Here is a 16085-nt window from a genome sequence, read left to right as displayed (position 1 = left end):
CATTACTCTCAGGTAGGTAGTCTCAAAAACGTCTCCCATCTCAGTGCAGGCAGCCCCTGTTTTTGCTTCTCACACTTGGGCCAACTATATTTATGACCATGCAATGCTCCTTCTCGCAAAAGAGCCATCACACAAAATCCTCTCTGCCTAGAACATGTCCCACCCCTCCTACACCCACACCGCAACCCATGCCTTCTCCAGGCTAACTTGTGTCCATACTTTGAGTCCTATCTAATTTTATGTGTCCATGATATGGCAATCTCTATGTCCACCTTGTCATGGTTATGTCCTCAGTGCCTGGAATGTAGTAGGCCCTCACTAAATACTTATTGAAAGAATCAGTTGATCAATGAAAATGGCCTGGAAAAGGCAGGACCAAAGAAATAGAAGAATAGGGATTCCAAACACTGAAACGTGTTAGCAACCCCCAAAGATTCATGGAAGTGAATGTTATTGTTGCCAAGAGTCCCTGATGTGAGCTCTGCGCAGACACCTGTGCTCGGTCTAAGGTGCTAGGCACAATACTATAAAGGTGGTTATTAACGTGCGGGTTTGCTCTTCTTTGAACCATGCTCTTTTTTGAAACTTTGGCTTTGCAAACCATCTTTAGATAAACTGAGAACTCTGAACTTGGTCTCTTCCCTTGAGTCCTAGATGTCCCTTCCTGGACATCTTGCAGGCACATCAAACTCAACTCTTTATTATTCTTCTCAGAGCCTTTATTCTGTACTCTCTGCCTTGATTAATCCAGAAATCATCTTAGGCATCTTGCACTTAGTTATGAACTCCCCTCACCAACTCTCTGTCTCTCTCTTTTCTGTCCTGGTCTGTGCATGTGACAGATCGTCCTCTACTCTGGCAAAGTAGGCATTGTTTCCTCTGGAAAGCCGGTGAATTATCTGGGAGGTTGTCAGTCAACCTACTGCTCTTAGAACATAACCCTTTTAGAGCACTGACCTCCATAAACCATGGTTATAGGTTTATAGCACTGTGTTTGTCCTGGACTGTGATTGTCAGTGATCTCTCTGAGGTAGTGAAATGAGTCTCACCTGCCTTTAGATATCCAATATTTATCCCCATTGCTAGGAGGTCATAGCTACTTAGTGAATATTTTTTGGGTGGGTGTGTAGGTGAGTGGGTGGATGGATGGATGGACGGACGGACGGACGGACGGACGGACGGACGGACGGACGGACAGACGGATGGATGGATGGATGGATGGATGGATGGATGGATGGATAGATGGACAAACAAATCAACCAACAAACTGGTTTCCAGCAGTACTGGTCAGTAGAACAGATAGAAACCAACTGACCAGGGAAGCCTATTTTTCACTACAGCTAGAACCAGATGATGATAAATCAGCTCTCTCAAGAGGAAAATAAAGTTACATAAAGTAAGTCAAAACATTTTAAAAATATCTGGCTAATTGAATCTGTCACGTTTTTCTGTCATGCCTGAAATTCATGGAAAGGTTGCACAACTCTGGAGCTATTATTGGTAAATAGTTTAAACTGGATAGAGAACTGAGCTAGAATTTTAGTCTCTAAATTATGATAGATTCTATACATTTGGATTTTAAAAAATAAACACCACTTGATGAGTAGGCAACTTATTAAGCTCCAAATGCATACTTTTAAAATTTTTAAGTGGATTCAAAAAAGGGCATTTTGTAAATGGTAGACATTGTAAAACAATGGATATTAGAAAACATACAGGATTGTCCTATGATCTTGGGTAAATTCCACTGAGTTGCGGAACTATAAAATGTAAAACCTGATGGACTTCACTGCAATGATGCTGTGGTGACAGTTATCAAATGCAGGTGAAAAGACCTTGAAATTTATGAAGTATTACGAAAGGTATGCCTTCGCCACATTCACAGGACAGGGACCACCATTTCTGGAGTGCCTGCGTGTAGCTCATGAACTCCTCCCTGTGGACAGAGTCCATGACTGTCCCCTCGGGGATGATGTACTCCAACTTCAAGAGTGAGGAAAAACAGTTTCTTTGACAAAAATAGAATCAATTCATACTCTGAAGAGGCATAGAAAGTCTGTAAAACGTAAATGATAACATGGCAGCAATTTTTACAATAATTTAACTTCCCAGAGTTTACACGAGTTTAGACCAAACAACCAGAACTGCTTTGTTTCATTAACATTTCACTTGACTACAGAAAAAGGTCCAGCCTCAAGGGACATTTAACTTTGTTATAACTTTAACACCAACATATATAAGCTGTGAACACCCAGGGAACTGAAAAGGGCTTCAAAATGATCATTTGAACAGTGTTTGAAAACAAGACCAATTCTTTCCAGAAACACTAAAATGTTTCAAGCAAAAATATAGCAAAGCTCGTGTGAAATAAAAGCAGCTATGTAACTCCAGTAGTCCACATGGTCTTGGAAATATTAATTCAACAGAAGGAGTTACAGACTTGGCTGCAACTTGAGTTTTATGTAAACTCCCTACCTGGTATCTCAGAATATTTACAGAAAGCAGTATTTCAACTTTCCTTTAAATGCTAGCAAATATATAAGAGGACAGGTAATCTGGGTACCACATTTACTAGTACTTAATCACCCATATTTACTAATACTTAATTATCCTTTGCATCTGTGGGAAATAAAATACATTGCCTTCATAAATTACTAATTATAGACTGGACGTGGTGACTCATGCCTAATCCCAGCACTTTGGGAGGTCAAGGCGGGTGGATCACTCGAAGCCAGGAGTTCAAGAGCAGCCTGGCCAACATGTGCAAAATCCCATCTCTACTAAAAATACAAACAAAAAATAAGCCAGTTGCGGTGATGTACATCTTAGTCCCAGCCATTTGGGAGGCTGAGGCAGGAAAATCGTTTGAACTCGGCAGATGGAGGTTACAGTGAGCTGAGATCATGCCACTGCACTCTAGCCTGGGCAACAGAGCAAGACTTCATCAAAACAAACAAACAAAAATTACTAATTATGTTTGTTTCGGGGTATGCTTCTCTTTCTCACTAACACAAAAAAAGAATTGTCATCAAATACAGATATATGAAATTATATCCATTTCATAATAACAGAATAAAATCTATTTTTTAAAAAATAAGAACAGGCCGGGCGCGGTGGCTCAAGCCTGTAATCCCAGCACTTTGGGAGGCCGAGGCGGGTGTATCACGAGGTCAGGAGATCGAGACCATCCTGGCTAACACGGTGAAATCCCGTCTCTACTAAAAATACAAAAAATTAGCCGGGCGAGGTGGCGGGCGCCTGTAGTCCCAGCTACTCTGGAGGCTGAGGCAGGAGAATGGCGTAAACCCGGGAGGCGGAGCTTGCAGTGAGCCGAGATCGCGCCACTGCACTCCAGCCTGGGCCACAGAGGGAGACTCCATCTCAAAAACAAACAAACAAACAAAAAAAACAGAATAAGAACAATATATTTCTCCTAAATATAATTAGTATATTTCTTCAAAGCCTTATGAAAACTATTAAGTTACATATTAATTTAACATTATAAAATTACAAACAGGCCCGGCACAGTGACTCCTGCCTGTAATCCCAGCACTTCGAGAGGTCGAGGAGGGCGGATCACGAGGTCAAGAGATCCAGACCATCCTGGCCAACATGGTGAAACACCGTCTCTACTAAAAATACAAGAATTAGCTGGTCATGGTGGAGCGTGCCTGTAATCCCAGCTACTTGGAAGGCTGAGGCAGGAGAATCGCTTGAACTCGGGAGGTGGAGGTTACAGTGAGCCAAGATCTTGCCACTACACTCCAGCCTGGTGACAGAGCGAGACTCCATCTCAAAAAAAAAAAAAAAAGTTACAAAGAGAAGTTGTAAAGATCTGAATAATCAAATCAGGGTCACTTTAAAGATATATTTATAGATTTTGAAGATCAATACAACCGTCAGGTTTTGACTATTTTTTTAATCATAGAAGAAAATCACTTTTCAATTTCTTTCTAAGGATGAGACCAAAAACAGTTAAGCCCTCAAGAAGTGGCCCAGTACACAAAGCAGCCTAATTTGATGAGTTCTGTGCTTCCCAACTATCCTCAATACGTTTTGAAAATTTTCAGTTTGAAACATTTATAATTTATCCTTGCATTTCTCAAATGAGATCCTCAATCAGAAAGAATGAAAACTATAAAACCACCACAGCCGGAAAAGAAGAAGAAAAAAAAGCCTACCATGAAATCATTTTGGTTTTCACCCTTTTTTTTTCCAGGAATTCCCCTTCACTGTAGAGAAAATAGCCTTACTTACATGCAATGTAGTTTAGGCCTTAAAGCATCCTTTCATCTTGAACCCAAGTCCCCCAAAGTTAAGGTCCTTCTTGCTATGTCACGAGTCCTGCTGGGAGTTTTATGCCTTCATAAGAGGGTGGTCACAATCTGCCAGTGCTGGCTCTCCTGATAAGTGGGAAAGTCAGCCTAGACTGGAGAAAGCCTAGACCAAGAGAAAGCCCTTCATATATTTCTCCAGCACTTCCTAACTGTAAAGGATGCATTTATTTGAGTTAGCAATATCTTTATTTAAAATACTCTGGATGGACCTACCTGTCAGTCACTTGCACCTGCCACTCATACCTTGTTCTCCATCTTAGATAAAGCCTCACTTTGTTTTCAATAATCTCCCCAAGGAGGAATCCCTCCTGAGTGTTTTAACGGGAAAGAAGTTGGAAAAGAAATGTGTAATTTTAGAAAACTCTGGCAGAAGAGTAGGTGTGGTGGCCCTGCCAGAGGTGGTGGTGGGAGATGTTTTGAAAGCATGAGAACTGTTTTAGGGAAGCGACAGGAGACAATAGCTTGCAAAGTGGAGGCTGCTGGAAGTTAACAGGAAGTCGGAAGCAGAAAGGAAACAGGAAGCAGAGACCGAAGTTTACTAAAAGGGAAATTATCTCTCCTGCATGATTTTGCCGAAACCTTTGGTTTTTCCATGATGGAGGGAGAAGGGGAGGTGGGATTCAGTTCTTATTCTAAAATAAGAGTTCATTGTGCCCAACCAGCAAAATAAACACAGCCATCCTCACATTTGTGCCAATGCCCAGCATCAGCCAAAGGTGTTTACAATCAAGGCAGGTAATAAATCTCATTCAGTAAATACTTGTCAATTTTTTACACTTCAATAATTCAAAAGGAGCAGGTCATACCAGGCATAGTTCTTTATGCTGGAGAAAAACTATTGTTTTTTGTCTGATTTCCTGAAATACTCCTATTTTATAGGTAGTATATGGCAAGTAAATTTTTGAAATGTAAGTGCTTTATATTTATTTTGCCTTAAGAGTTTTCCAAAATAAAAATTTACTACTCATCAAAACAAATGGAGAAAGTTAGGGTTGTAACAAAATTAGGTATTGAAATTGCTGCAAACGTCTTCCACAAAAGTATTTATCAGAATGTTCCTTTTAAAACTGAAAAATCTAGAAAACCTGAATGTTTCTTATAAATAGAAAAATCTAGAGGCAACCTAAATGTTCAACTACTGAGCAATAACTAAATTATGGTATAGCCACTGATATGATTTGGCTCTGTGTCCTCACCCAAATCTCATCTTGAATTGTACTCCCATAATTCCCATGTGTTGTGGGAGGGACCTTGTGGCAGATAATTTGAATCATGGGAGCAGTTTTCCCCATACTGTGCTTGTGATCGCGAATAAGTCTCACAGGATCTGATGGTTTTATCAGGGGTTTCCACTTTTGCATCTTCTTCATTTTCTGTTTCTCCTGCCACGTAAGAAGTGCCTTTTGCCTCCTGCCATGATTCTGAGGCCTCCCCAGCCACGTGGAACTGTAAGTCCAATTAAACCTCTTTTTCTTCTCAGTCTCTGGTATGTCTTGATCAGCAGTGTGAAAATGGACTAATAAAGCCACACAATGTAATATACTTCATTCAGCAAAAATAATAATCCTAAAGTAAACATGGTAACAAGGAAGTATTTGTAATATAAGAATAATATGCAAATAATATTTATGCATGTGAACAAAGAACACAAAAAATATTATCCCAAAATGAGCACTTCCTCTGGGTGGGTGATAAAGTTGAGCTTTGTAGATGGGGAAGCAGGGGGCAATGAGAACAGGAAGAGGCTGAATTCTATATTGAGTTTGGAAATGCTATTAGTTCCCTGGTCTGGGATGAAGAATCTATTCCTTCTTCCCACCAGCAAACGGATGTCCTGGAGCAGGAAGAAGAGAAAAGTGGAGGCTGGGGACCTACCTTGTAGTAGTCATAGAGCAGGCCGAGGGCAGCAGCACTGTCCTCATCACCATTAATGCTCATCATGGCCTTGGTGGCCGCCGTCAGGGGATTCTCCAAGTATGACTTCCAGGCTTCATCCTCACTGGTGTAGGCTCTTCGGGTATTGAATGGAGGGTCACTGGGCATGGGCACTAAGGCCACTAGTCTTTTATTACTGTAAAAACAAGAGAAATGGGAGGTTCATTATCAGAGAGAGCAAATTTCTTACCCCTAATAATATACACATTACATGACTACAAACCTTAATTTTTATTTCCCCAGAATGGGGGAGAAGGAAGGGAAGAAGATTAAAGTTAAAGTGACAACTGATTTATTTTTTTACTGTCTATGCAAAGTAATAAGTCTTTAAAAAGTAGTCCCAGTAGTATAAGTTGGTATTATGGTTTGAATGTTCATCCCCTCCAAAACCTAAGTTAAAATTTCATCAGCATTGTGGTGGTATTGGAAGGTAGGGCTTCTATGTGGTGTTGAGCCCACTCCTCTTTAAGAGGTGTTTAGGTCATGAATGGATTAATGCCATTATCAAAGGAGTGGGTTCTTTGTGACTGAAATAGCTTTGCCCCCTCTTGCTCTCTTTCCATCTTGCTCTCTCTTTACCCTTCCATCTTTCCCCATAAGATGATGCAGCAAGAAGTCCCTGGTCAGATGCTGCCCCTTGATCCTGGACTTCCCGACCTTCAGAATTGTGAGCCAACAAATTTCTACCCAGGGTCAGGGATTCTGTTATAGCAGCACAGACAGTTGGTCCTCTTCAAACTCAGGGCTCTGTATCCAGTCATTCTAGGGGCCAAGTAATTTTATTTATTTATTCTTTTTTCTTTTTCTGAGACAGAGTTTCACTCTTGTCATCCAGGCTGGAGTGCAATGGTGCAATCTTGGTTCACTGAAACCTCCACTTTCAGGTTCAAGGATTCTCTGCCTCAGCCTCCCAAGTAAGTGGGATTACAGGCGCCTACCACCATGCTTGGTTAATTTTTGTATTTTCAGTAGAGACAGGGTTTCGCCACGTTGGCCAGGTTGGTCTCAAACTCCTGACTTCAGGTGATCCATCTGCCTGGGCCTCCCAGAGCACAAGGATTACAGGCATGTGCCACCATGCCTGGCCTAATTGTTCTTTATTAATGAATGCAAGAATGGAACCCTAAGAGAGAGCATGTTTCATTTAATTCTCTGAGTTCTCATTATAAATAAATGCAAGACATTAAATGTAATCAATATGCTAATGATTATTGAAAACTTTTATCTAGTTTAATCTATACTTGAAATTACTAGCAAATTATAGATGAACCCATGTCTCAATTTAAAAAGGCAATGTAAGCTACTTTGCAAACACAATGTATTACAGGTAATGCTGTGTAAAATGATATGGAACAGCAGGAATGAGACGGACTCTATTGTAGATCCTGTGCTGCTACAGAATTCTACAATATTTAGGTGATATAAAAGCCACAAGCTACAAAGACCATCATGGAAAGTGAGGGAGTCTATATGGGGAATTTACAGTAGAAACGGAAATGGGTGGGAGTCAATCAATCCTAACCAAGCTAGCCTTGCATAAAGCAGCAATTGACAAACAAGGCAATGTCTTCAGGTGAGTGTGATGACTCAAGTACCCAAAGACCATGACAGTCCTTAGCATCTCCCCATGCTGGGTGCTCAGCTATCAAACAACAGAGCCTGCAGAGGTTCGGGCACTTCTCTCCTAGCCCTCATATGCTTGTTCATTGAAATGAAACCAACATGGAACAATGAGACATTGTATTTCAGTAACACCTAAGTCAGTGCATCGTAACATGGCAGGGACATGTGACAAGGCTGGCAAAGGCAATGCCAACATCAATCAATGGAAATTCAACTGCCAAGGCCTTCTGATGGTCATGCAGTCATAAAAGAGGTCCTTTTTTTGCCAAGAACCAACATATGTTGGTGCAGATGCGGTGGAAAGGGAACAGCTATATACTGTTGATATGAATGTATATTAATACAATCTCTATGGAAAAGAGTATGGAGATTTTTCAAAGAACCAAAAGTAGATCTACCATTCTTTCCAGCAATCCCATTGCTAGGTATTTACCCAAAGGAAAATAAGTCATTATATTAAAAAGACACCTCCACTCATATGTTTATTACAGCACAATTCACAATTGCAAAGGTATGGAAAAAACCTATGTACCCATCAATTGATGAGTGGATAAAGAAAATGTGGTGTACACACACCATGAAATACTACTCAGCCATTAAAAAAGAATGAAATAAGGTCCTTTGCAGCAACAGTGATGGAACTGGAGGCCACTATCCTAAATGAAGTAACTCAGGAACAACAACAACAAAAAAACAAATACCACATGTTCTCACTTATAAGTGGGAGCTAGGCAGCTATGGGTATGCAAAGGCAAACAGAGTGATCTAATAAACATTGGTACAATGTACACTATTCAGGTGACAGGTGCATTAAAAGCCCAGACTTCACCACTATACAATGCATCCATGTAACCAAAAACCACCTGTACCCCTAAAGCTATTGAAATGAAAAATATAGAAATAAACTAAAATGGAAAATAGAAAAAGAAAGACTTAAAAAAAAAAAAAGAGGTCTATTTTTGCTGACCCTCCTATGGGATCTCCTAATGGTACATGGTTCCTCAGTTCACTTTGTGATGGAGAACTGGTGTGAACTCAAAACAAAGAGTGTGTCAAGGGCCCTTTATGTGCTGTCATGTGCATGCTTTGGTGTAAAATCAGAAAAAAAGACACTGACATTGGTAAGATATGTTTGGGATGTGACAGATGGGAAATGCACGTTTAGCAGAGTGGAATTCCGGTCGCTAGGTCTCTGAATCAGGCTCTGGAATACATGAGAAAACACCCTAAGGCCGGGCATGGTGGCTCACACCTGTAATCCCAGCACTTTGGGAGGCCAAGGCAGGCAGATCACAAGGTCAGGAGTTCGAGACCAGCCTGGCCAACATGGTGAAACCCCATTTCTACTAAAAATACAAAAATTAGCCGGGCATGGTGATGTGTGCCTGTAATCCCAGCCACTTGGGAGGCTGAGGCACGAAATTGCAGTGAGCCGAAATTGTGCCACTCCACTCCAGCCTGGGTGATAGAGCGAGACTCCATCTCAAAAAAAAAAAAAAAAAGGTAAAAAAACCACCCTGGTTGGCGGGCTTACTACCATACTATTAGGCACTGTGGTGACATGGAGTAGCATAGGCCTTAGAAGTAAGTACTTGTTCACCATTTACAGTGGTGGGAAGCTGGGTAATGTCTAACGTTTAGTTTCTCCTGCCTTAAATAGGAATAGCAATGCCCACCCTACTTACCTTACAATGTGCTTGTGAAGATCACATAAAATAATTGATAAAATAGGATTCTGCAAACTGCATAGTACTTTGCAAATAACAGTATGACTATCACTGCACAGTTTTATGTTCCCATAAAATTTGTGGATATATCAATTTTTGGTAAAGTTGAGAATAATTTAAAAGTCTTAAAGATAATCATTAATTGAAGGGAAATTAAAGTTATTCATTTAACAATATTCTTTAAATATTTATTGAGAGCCCAATAGTTGCCAGACATTGTGCTGGTTGTTAAGGATGGAGTGGCATGTAACATACTGTTCCTTACCCCATGCACCTGCCAGAGAGAGAGAATATCACTACTACAGGGCCATGCGTGTGAGAAAGGGTGGTGTTGTGAGGGCACATGACAGAGGGGACTAACCTAATGAGGGGACAAAGTAGGGGGCCAACATTTCTAAACAAAGCTGAAGCATAGGTAGGAATGTGCTGGTCAGTGCTGAGATGGGGAGATGTGGGAAATGCTTTTAAAAGTGAAGGATACTTTCGTAGTGTGCAGAATAATGGGATTTTCTTACAAAAGGAGCACATTTGTATTTATTTTGGAGAGTCCGTTAGAAAAAATGTACATTTAATCTAATGATAAAATAGCATTTCCATGTAGAAAACTTCTAAATATGCAGGGTTAGATTTGGAGACAGGAAATGCTGGTGGACTCCTGAGGATCTATAATGAGGCCTTCGGGAAGAACTAAGAAGGCAGCAGAGGTGGTGGGCCCGGGCTGTGACAGTGTCACCTGGCCCACCACAATTGATTAGTTGGGGCCACCCTGGGTGCCTGGCCTACAGCCTCCACTTGGAGAGTAAAATAGAGGATTTGGAACCTCAGTTGTTGCCCATGATGGCACAGGCATCATGCACACTTCCAAAAATGCCCAGTCCTGCAGGAAGGACTTCACGTTATTTGGAGTGACCACACCATTGAAAAGGATGAGGATTTTACTCTGTCATGCCTCAGAGACACACACATTGCTGTGGAGGAGTGTGGGTGGGGTGAGGTGTTAATTATAACACTGGCTAAATTCCAAAAGTTTATCAGGAAGCACCAAGCCAAAGAATCACAGCCAAGTCTCGATTTTCACTAAAATGTGTCCTGATTCACTGGAGAGATTTTTCCCTAAATCTTCCTCTTGAAATCCCTACTCCCTCCTGCTGAGTCTCTTAGCTTGCTGATTTCATGTTTCCTAGCACAAAGCTTGGCTCATAAATTTAAGAGCGGCATCAGCCTTTCCCCTATAATGAAATTGTTGATGAATCCTTACGTGATCAGCAGAAAAAATATTCTGGGAAATCACAACTTTATTAGCCATTTTTTTTTCACATTCTTGACAGCCACAGGGGCCTTTTGTGCTCTTCCCTTTAACTACACAATGACTGTGGTCTTTTCTTCGCAAATTATAATCTCTCTGGTACACAGCACTGTTGAATGAAGTTTAATTTAATAAAAACAGAACAATCTCTCTGGTACACTGAGCAAAAATGTAGACTTGTAAAGAAAGGAAACTTTCACAGAGCAGCTTTCACCACAATTAGGAACACTCTGAAGCTGTTTTATCATTGCTCTTTTGGAAGGGCAATTCTAATTCTTTTCTGGTCCATTTCTTAAATATCCTCTGTGAAGCTTTAGGTGGGCTATGTCCTGGGTAGCCTCAAACACAGAATGGTAAACAGCAACTGTAAACTCAATCCCAAGGTCCTGCTTTGGAGGAAAATTTTGGTGATCGCCAGAGCAATCACAGCAAGGCTAAGGCCATGTCACACAGACAACTTTTTTTTTTTTTTTTTCTCGTTTGTTTTCTTTAATCCATGACTGCACTGCTGGGAGATGGCTGAAAGACGAGTCGCCAGCTGAAGCAGTGAAAGGGACCACGCAGCTGTGCCATTGAGACCAAGACCAGCCAGTCCACAAGGCTCCAGAGCATTCTGCCAGGACAGCCCCCTCCACGCTCCCCTGAGTATAATAGGAGTCAAATGCAGGAATGCTTTACTGGGGAGAAGCAGAGGAAGCTTAACACATAACATTTTCCCCTTCTAAAGATATGTGCAATAATGGTCAACAGATCCAAACACAAATCCACTTATAAAGACACTTGGGATCCAAAACAAAAACTAGGACAGTGCCCGTCACGCAATGCATGTTCATGGTGAACCCGGTGCTAAACCATTAGTGGATGATCTGCTTCCGGGTCAGGCCTTCTTATGTAGCAGGGCAGCTCCCTCACAGTGATCTGTTGAAAATCAGCCCTAGACACATGGTTTGTAGAGAACAAAAACAAAGAAAAGAAATTTAAAAAAAAAAAAAGAAAATAACAAAGGAAAAAACTAGGACAGTGAAGTACGCACACAAATTATTACTTTTAATCAACTTCTTATATCCATTTCTACAAGGACATTGGTTTGTGTTTTACGGAATTTTTGTCTTGATCTAGGGGAAGGATGCTTTTGGAGTTGAGTAACTTCAGTTTAAATCTCAGCTCTATCAATGAGTGAATTCAGATGAGTTGCTCATCTCCTTGATGAGCAGGTATCTCTTTGAGCTTCCATTTCTTCTTCTGTATCCTGATATTTTATATTATTCTAAAGGAATCACTCAGATATTTCCATTTGAAGTGCTTGGTGCATTACAGATCTTCCCTAGATAATAGTTAGATAGTAGTAGTACCCTCCATAGAGCTAATTCTACTAATAACCAGCTCAAAGTCCAATGGACTGTTTTTGGGTCTTAACTCCTTGAATTTTCTTGTCCATTTTTTACTTTTGTAAAATCCTGCTTTACTTGTGAGACAGTATGCTAAGGTGGTTCTTCTTTTTAGCCAACCATTCTTTTCTAATTTCTGTTCTACCTGAACTCTCCTCTTCCTTCTCTAACTCTGACCATTCCTTGGTCTTTTTCTTATTTATCTACATCATTGTTCTTACAGCTTTCATTGCTCTACCTTAATGACTAACAGACATATAGTACCTGAGAACCATTTCTGTATTTCTACATAGAATCCTTTTGTCGTGGAATCAACCTAATGCCCATCAATAGAAGAATGGATAAAGAAAATATGGTACATATACATCATGGAATACTATGCAGCCATGAAAAAGAAGGAGATCAGGTCCTTTGCAGGGACATAGATGGAGCCAGAGGTTATTATCCTTAAACTAACACAGGAATAGAAAACCAAATACTGCATCTTCTCACTTATAAGTGGGAGCCAAATGATGGGAACAAATGGACACAAAGAGACAAACAGACACTGGTGTCTACCAGAGGGCTGGGGGTGAGGGGAGGGGAGGGATAGGAGCATAAAAAATAAATATTGGGTACTAGGCTTAGTATCTGGGTGATGAAATAACCTGTACATCAAACTCTTGTGACATGCGTTTACTATATAACAGACCTGCACATGTACCCCTGAATGTAAAATAAAAGTTAAAAAAAAAGAGCCTTTTCAATTTAAACTCAATGTCTTCAACACTAAGTGAATCATCATTTCTCAACCAGACACTCTTCATCATTATCTGTCCCCAGTCACTCAAGGCCAAACCTTATGTACTGTTTTAATATCCAGACTCTGAAGCCAGACTGCCTGGGTGCAAATCTTGGCTGCACCACTTACTAGCTGTGTTACCCTGGATTACTTAATTAACCTTTCTGTGTATCGATTTCTTCACCTATAAAATGGAGACATATCCCAATGTAGACAGAATAATGATATTCACTTCCTATTTTTGTCAGAATTAAATATACTGACACACTATAAAAGCAGCATACATGCTAGCTATTATTCTCTTTATCCCTTACATGAAGTCAATCACCATATTTATGATTACAGCTTCAGTCTTATCTCTTCATGCCTTCAACTTTCCCCTCTTTGATCCATACTGAAGGCTAGTGAGATAATCTTCACAGAACGTGATTTTTCAGAGTGTACTATGACTCTTTACTGCCTATAACATCAAGTCCAAAATCCTCCATCTGACATTTAAGGTCTTCTATTATCTGGTCCCAATCTACTTTTCAAAATTTACTTCCTTGTACTTATTTAATATAAGGAATTAAGCCATTTTCTCTGCAGCTTCCTAAAGATGCCCATTCTTACTTCTATACCTTTGCTCAGACTGTTCCCCTGCCTGAAATTCCCTTCCTGCTTTTCTATCTAAATTGTGCTCTTATCAAAGTCCAGCTGCAACATCCCATCCTCCAAAAAATTTTCCAGGATTTTCCCTATTTTAGTCTTTCAGGGCCTCCCTTTGCTAAAAACTTTTACAGCCTATGTGTTATTTATTGCAAAATCTACCATTTAATTTGTATCATGGAAAGATGATTGACTATGAAAAGAAAACTGTCACTGAAGGCTAGGTGCAGCGGCTCACACCTGTAATCCCAGCACTTTGGGAGGCTGAGGCGGGTGGATCACCTGAGGTCGGGAGTTCGAGACCAGCCTGGCCAACATGGCGAAACCCTATCTCAACTGAAAATACAAAAAATTAGCCAGGCGTGGTGGTGCACACCTGTAATCCCAGCTACTCGGGAGGCTGAAGCAGGAAAATCACTTGAACCTGGGAGACGGAGGCTACAGTGAGCCAAGATCAAGCCACTGCACTTCAGCCTGGGCAACAGAGCGAGACTCCATCTCAAAAAAAAAAAAAAAGAAAAAAGAAAACTGTCACTGAACTGTCGGATCCACCAACGACACCAAAACAGTGGCATTTTGAATCATCAAATAAAAAACCCAGCAGTTCCCATGCACAGTCACTGGCTTTTGTCCTACCTTGGATTCACAACAACCTGGCTTCACCCTGGGACCTGGAAAACCTTCTTCTCTAGCTTAGCCTTTGGCTTTCTTCTAGAAGCAGCAAACTCTACCTCATCTCCAAGTGCATTCACACACACACATACACACACACACACACATCTCCCTGAGTAAATTAACACTCATACACACCCAGACTGGCTCTAGGCACTTACATCTAAAGTGTGTCAGATTGTTTGTAGAAAGTGTTAACACACATAAAGGTTAACTAAGTTGTCCAGGGTAACACAGCTACAAAATACATCCAGAATCTGACCACAGGAGATGGTCATAGAGTCAAATCCCTGTCACACAGAACTTACTAGCCCTATCACATAGAACAAGTGATTCAACCCGTCTGGATCTCAGCTTTCTCATTTGTGAAAAAGCTGATAAATTAAATGAGAGAAATGCATGCAATGCACCTAGCAGAGCCCTAGACACAGAGTAGTGCCCTCTAATTGGGCCATGATGAGGATTAGAGAAGAGCAAGATAAATAATGTAGGAAAACCAAACATCTGCTCTTAAATCACCACCGCAGCCACCGCAAGACACTTTAAATCCTTGTCTGCCTTCAGCCTTTCCTGTCTCTGTTGGTGAAAACTCTACCCTTCTAGTTGCAATACTTGGAGTCATATTTGATTCCTCATTTTCTTACATCCACTTCATTAGAAAATCTCAGTGGGTCTACTTTCAAAACATATCCAGAATCTGACCACTTCTCACTACCTCCACTGCTAGCACCCCGGTCCAAACCACCATCATCTTGCACTTGTATTATTGCATTGTCTCTGTGGTAGCCAGCCTCCTATATGGCCCTTATTGATCCTTGACTCCTAGAATTCACACATTTGCAAGTCTTCTCCTACATTGGACCAAGGTTGGTCTATATGACCAATAGCATATAACAGAAGTGATAGTATATCACTACAGAGCTAGACAATAAAACTCTGCAGCTTCCATCTTTGTAAGTCTCTCCCCCACTCCCACCCCATCCCCTTGTGCTAGCAAACTAGTGTCATATTGTGTCATATTTTGGCAAGGAACTGAAGCCTTGACAGCTGGTGAGGAACTGAGGGCTGCCCACAACCAGATGAGTGAGCCTAGTAGACTCTCCAGTCTGAGTCAAGTTTTGAATAAATTATGAACCCAAATGACAACTTGACTGCCACCTTTTGAGACCCTGAGCCAGAACCTCACAGCTAAGCTGATCCCAGATTCCTCAGAAAGTGCATGAGATGATGAATGTATGCTAGTTTAGCTGCTACATTTTGAGATAGTATGTTATACAGGAATAGAAAATGAATACAGTTTCCTAATAGGTTTCCCTGCTTTTATGATTACCCTCTGCCTCCTTTCCAGTCTATTCTCAACTAAACGGCATCTAGAGAAATCCCATTGAATCAGAAATCACATCATGCTGTCTCGTGCTCAATTCTGTAATGACTCCCCATTTCCTTTAGAATAGAAGTGATGGTTGTTACAATGACCTACCAGGTCCCCCAGGATCATGGGTCCCTTACTTCTACAGTCTATTCTCCTGATACTCTTCTTCTCACTCATTCTCATCTTGCTGCACTGGTCCCACCTTAAAGCCTTGACTTCAGCTGTTTCATCTTCCCAGAACGTTCTTCCCCCAAATACCTAAGGCTAGCTCTCTCATCTCCTTTAAGCTTTTGTCC

The 16085-nt window shown here is 40.9% G+C and overlaps 1 protein-coding gene across 4 annotated transcripts in view; it reads right to left on the bottom strand.

Annotated features, from left to right (window-relative positions):
• Nucleotides 1–16085, bottom strand: part of GRHL2 (grainyhead like transcription factor 2) — a 184879-nt gene that overhangs the window by 126445 nt on the left and 42349 nt on the right. For all 4 annotated transcript variants that reach the window (XM_015145804.3, XM_077943941.1, XM_028852802.2 and 1 more), the window contains exon 2: nt 6213–6408. In XM_015145804.3, the coding sequence (XP_015001290.1) occupies nt 6213–6408 (196 nt within the window). The remainder of the gene's footprint in view (nt 1–6212; nt 6409–16085) is intronic.

Source organism: Macaca mulatta, chromosome 8 (genome assembly GCF_049350105.2).
Source record: "Macaca mulatta isolate MMU2019108-1 chromosome 8, T2T-MMU8v2.0, whole genome shotgun sequence".
Lineage (NCBI taxonomy): Eukaryota > Metazoa > Chordata > Mammalia > Primates > Cercopithecidae > Macaca > Macaca mulatta.
This window is presented reverse-complemented; position numbering and strand designations above follow the sequence as displayed.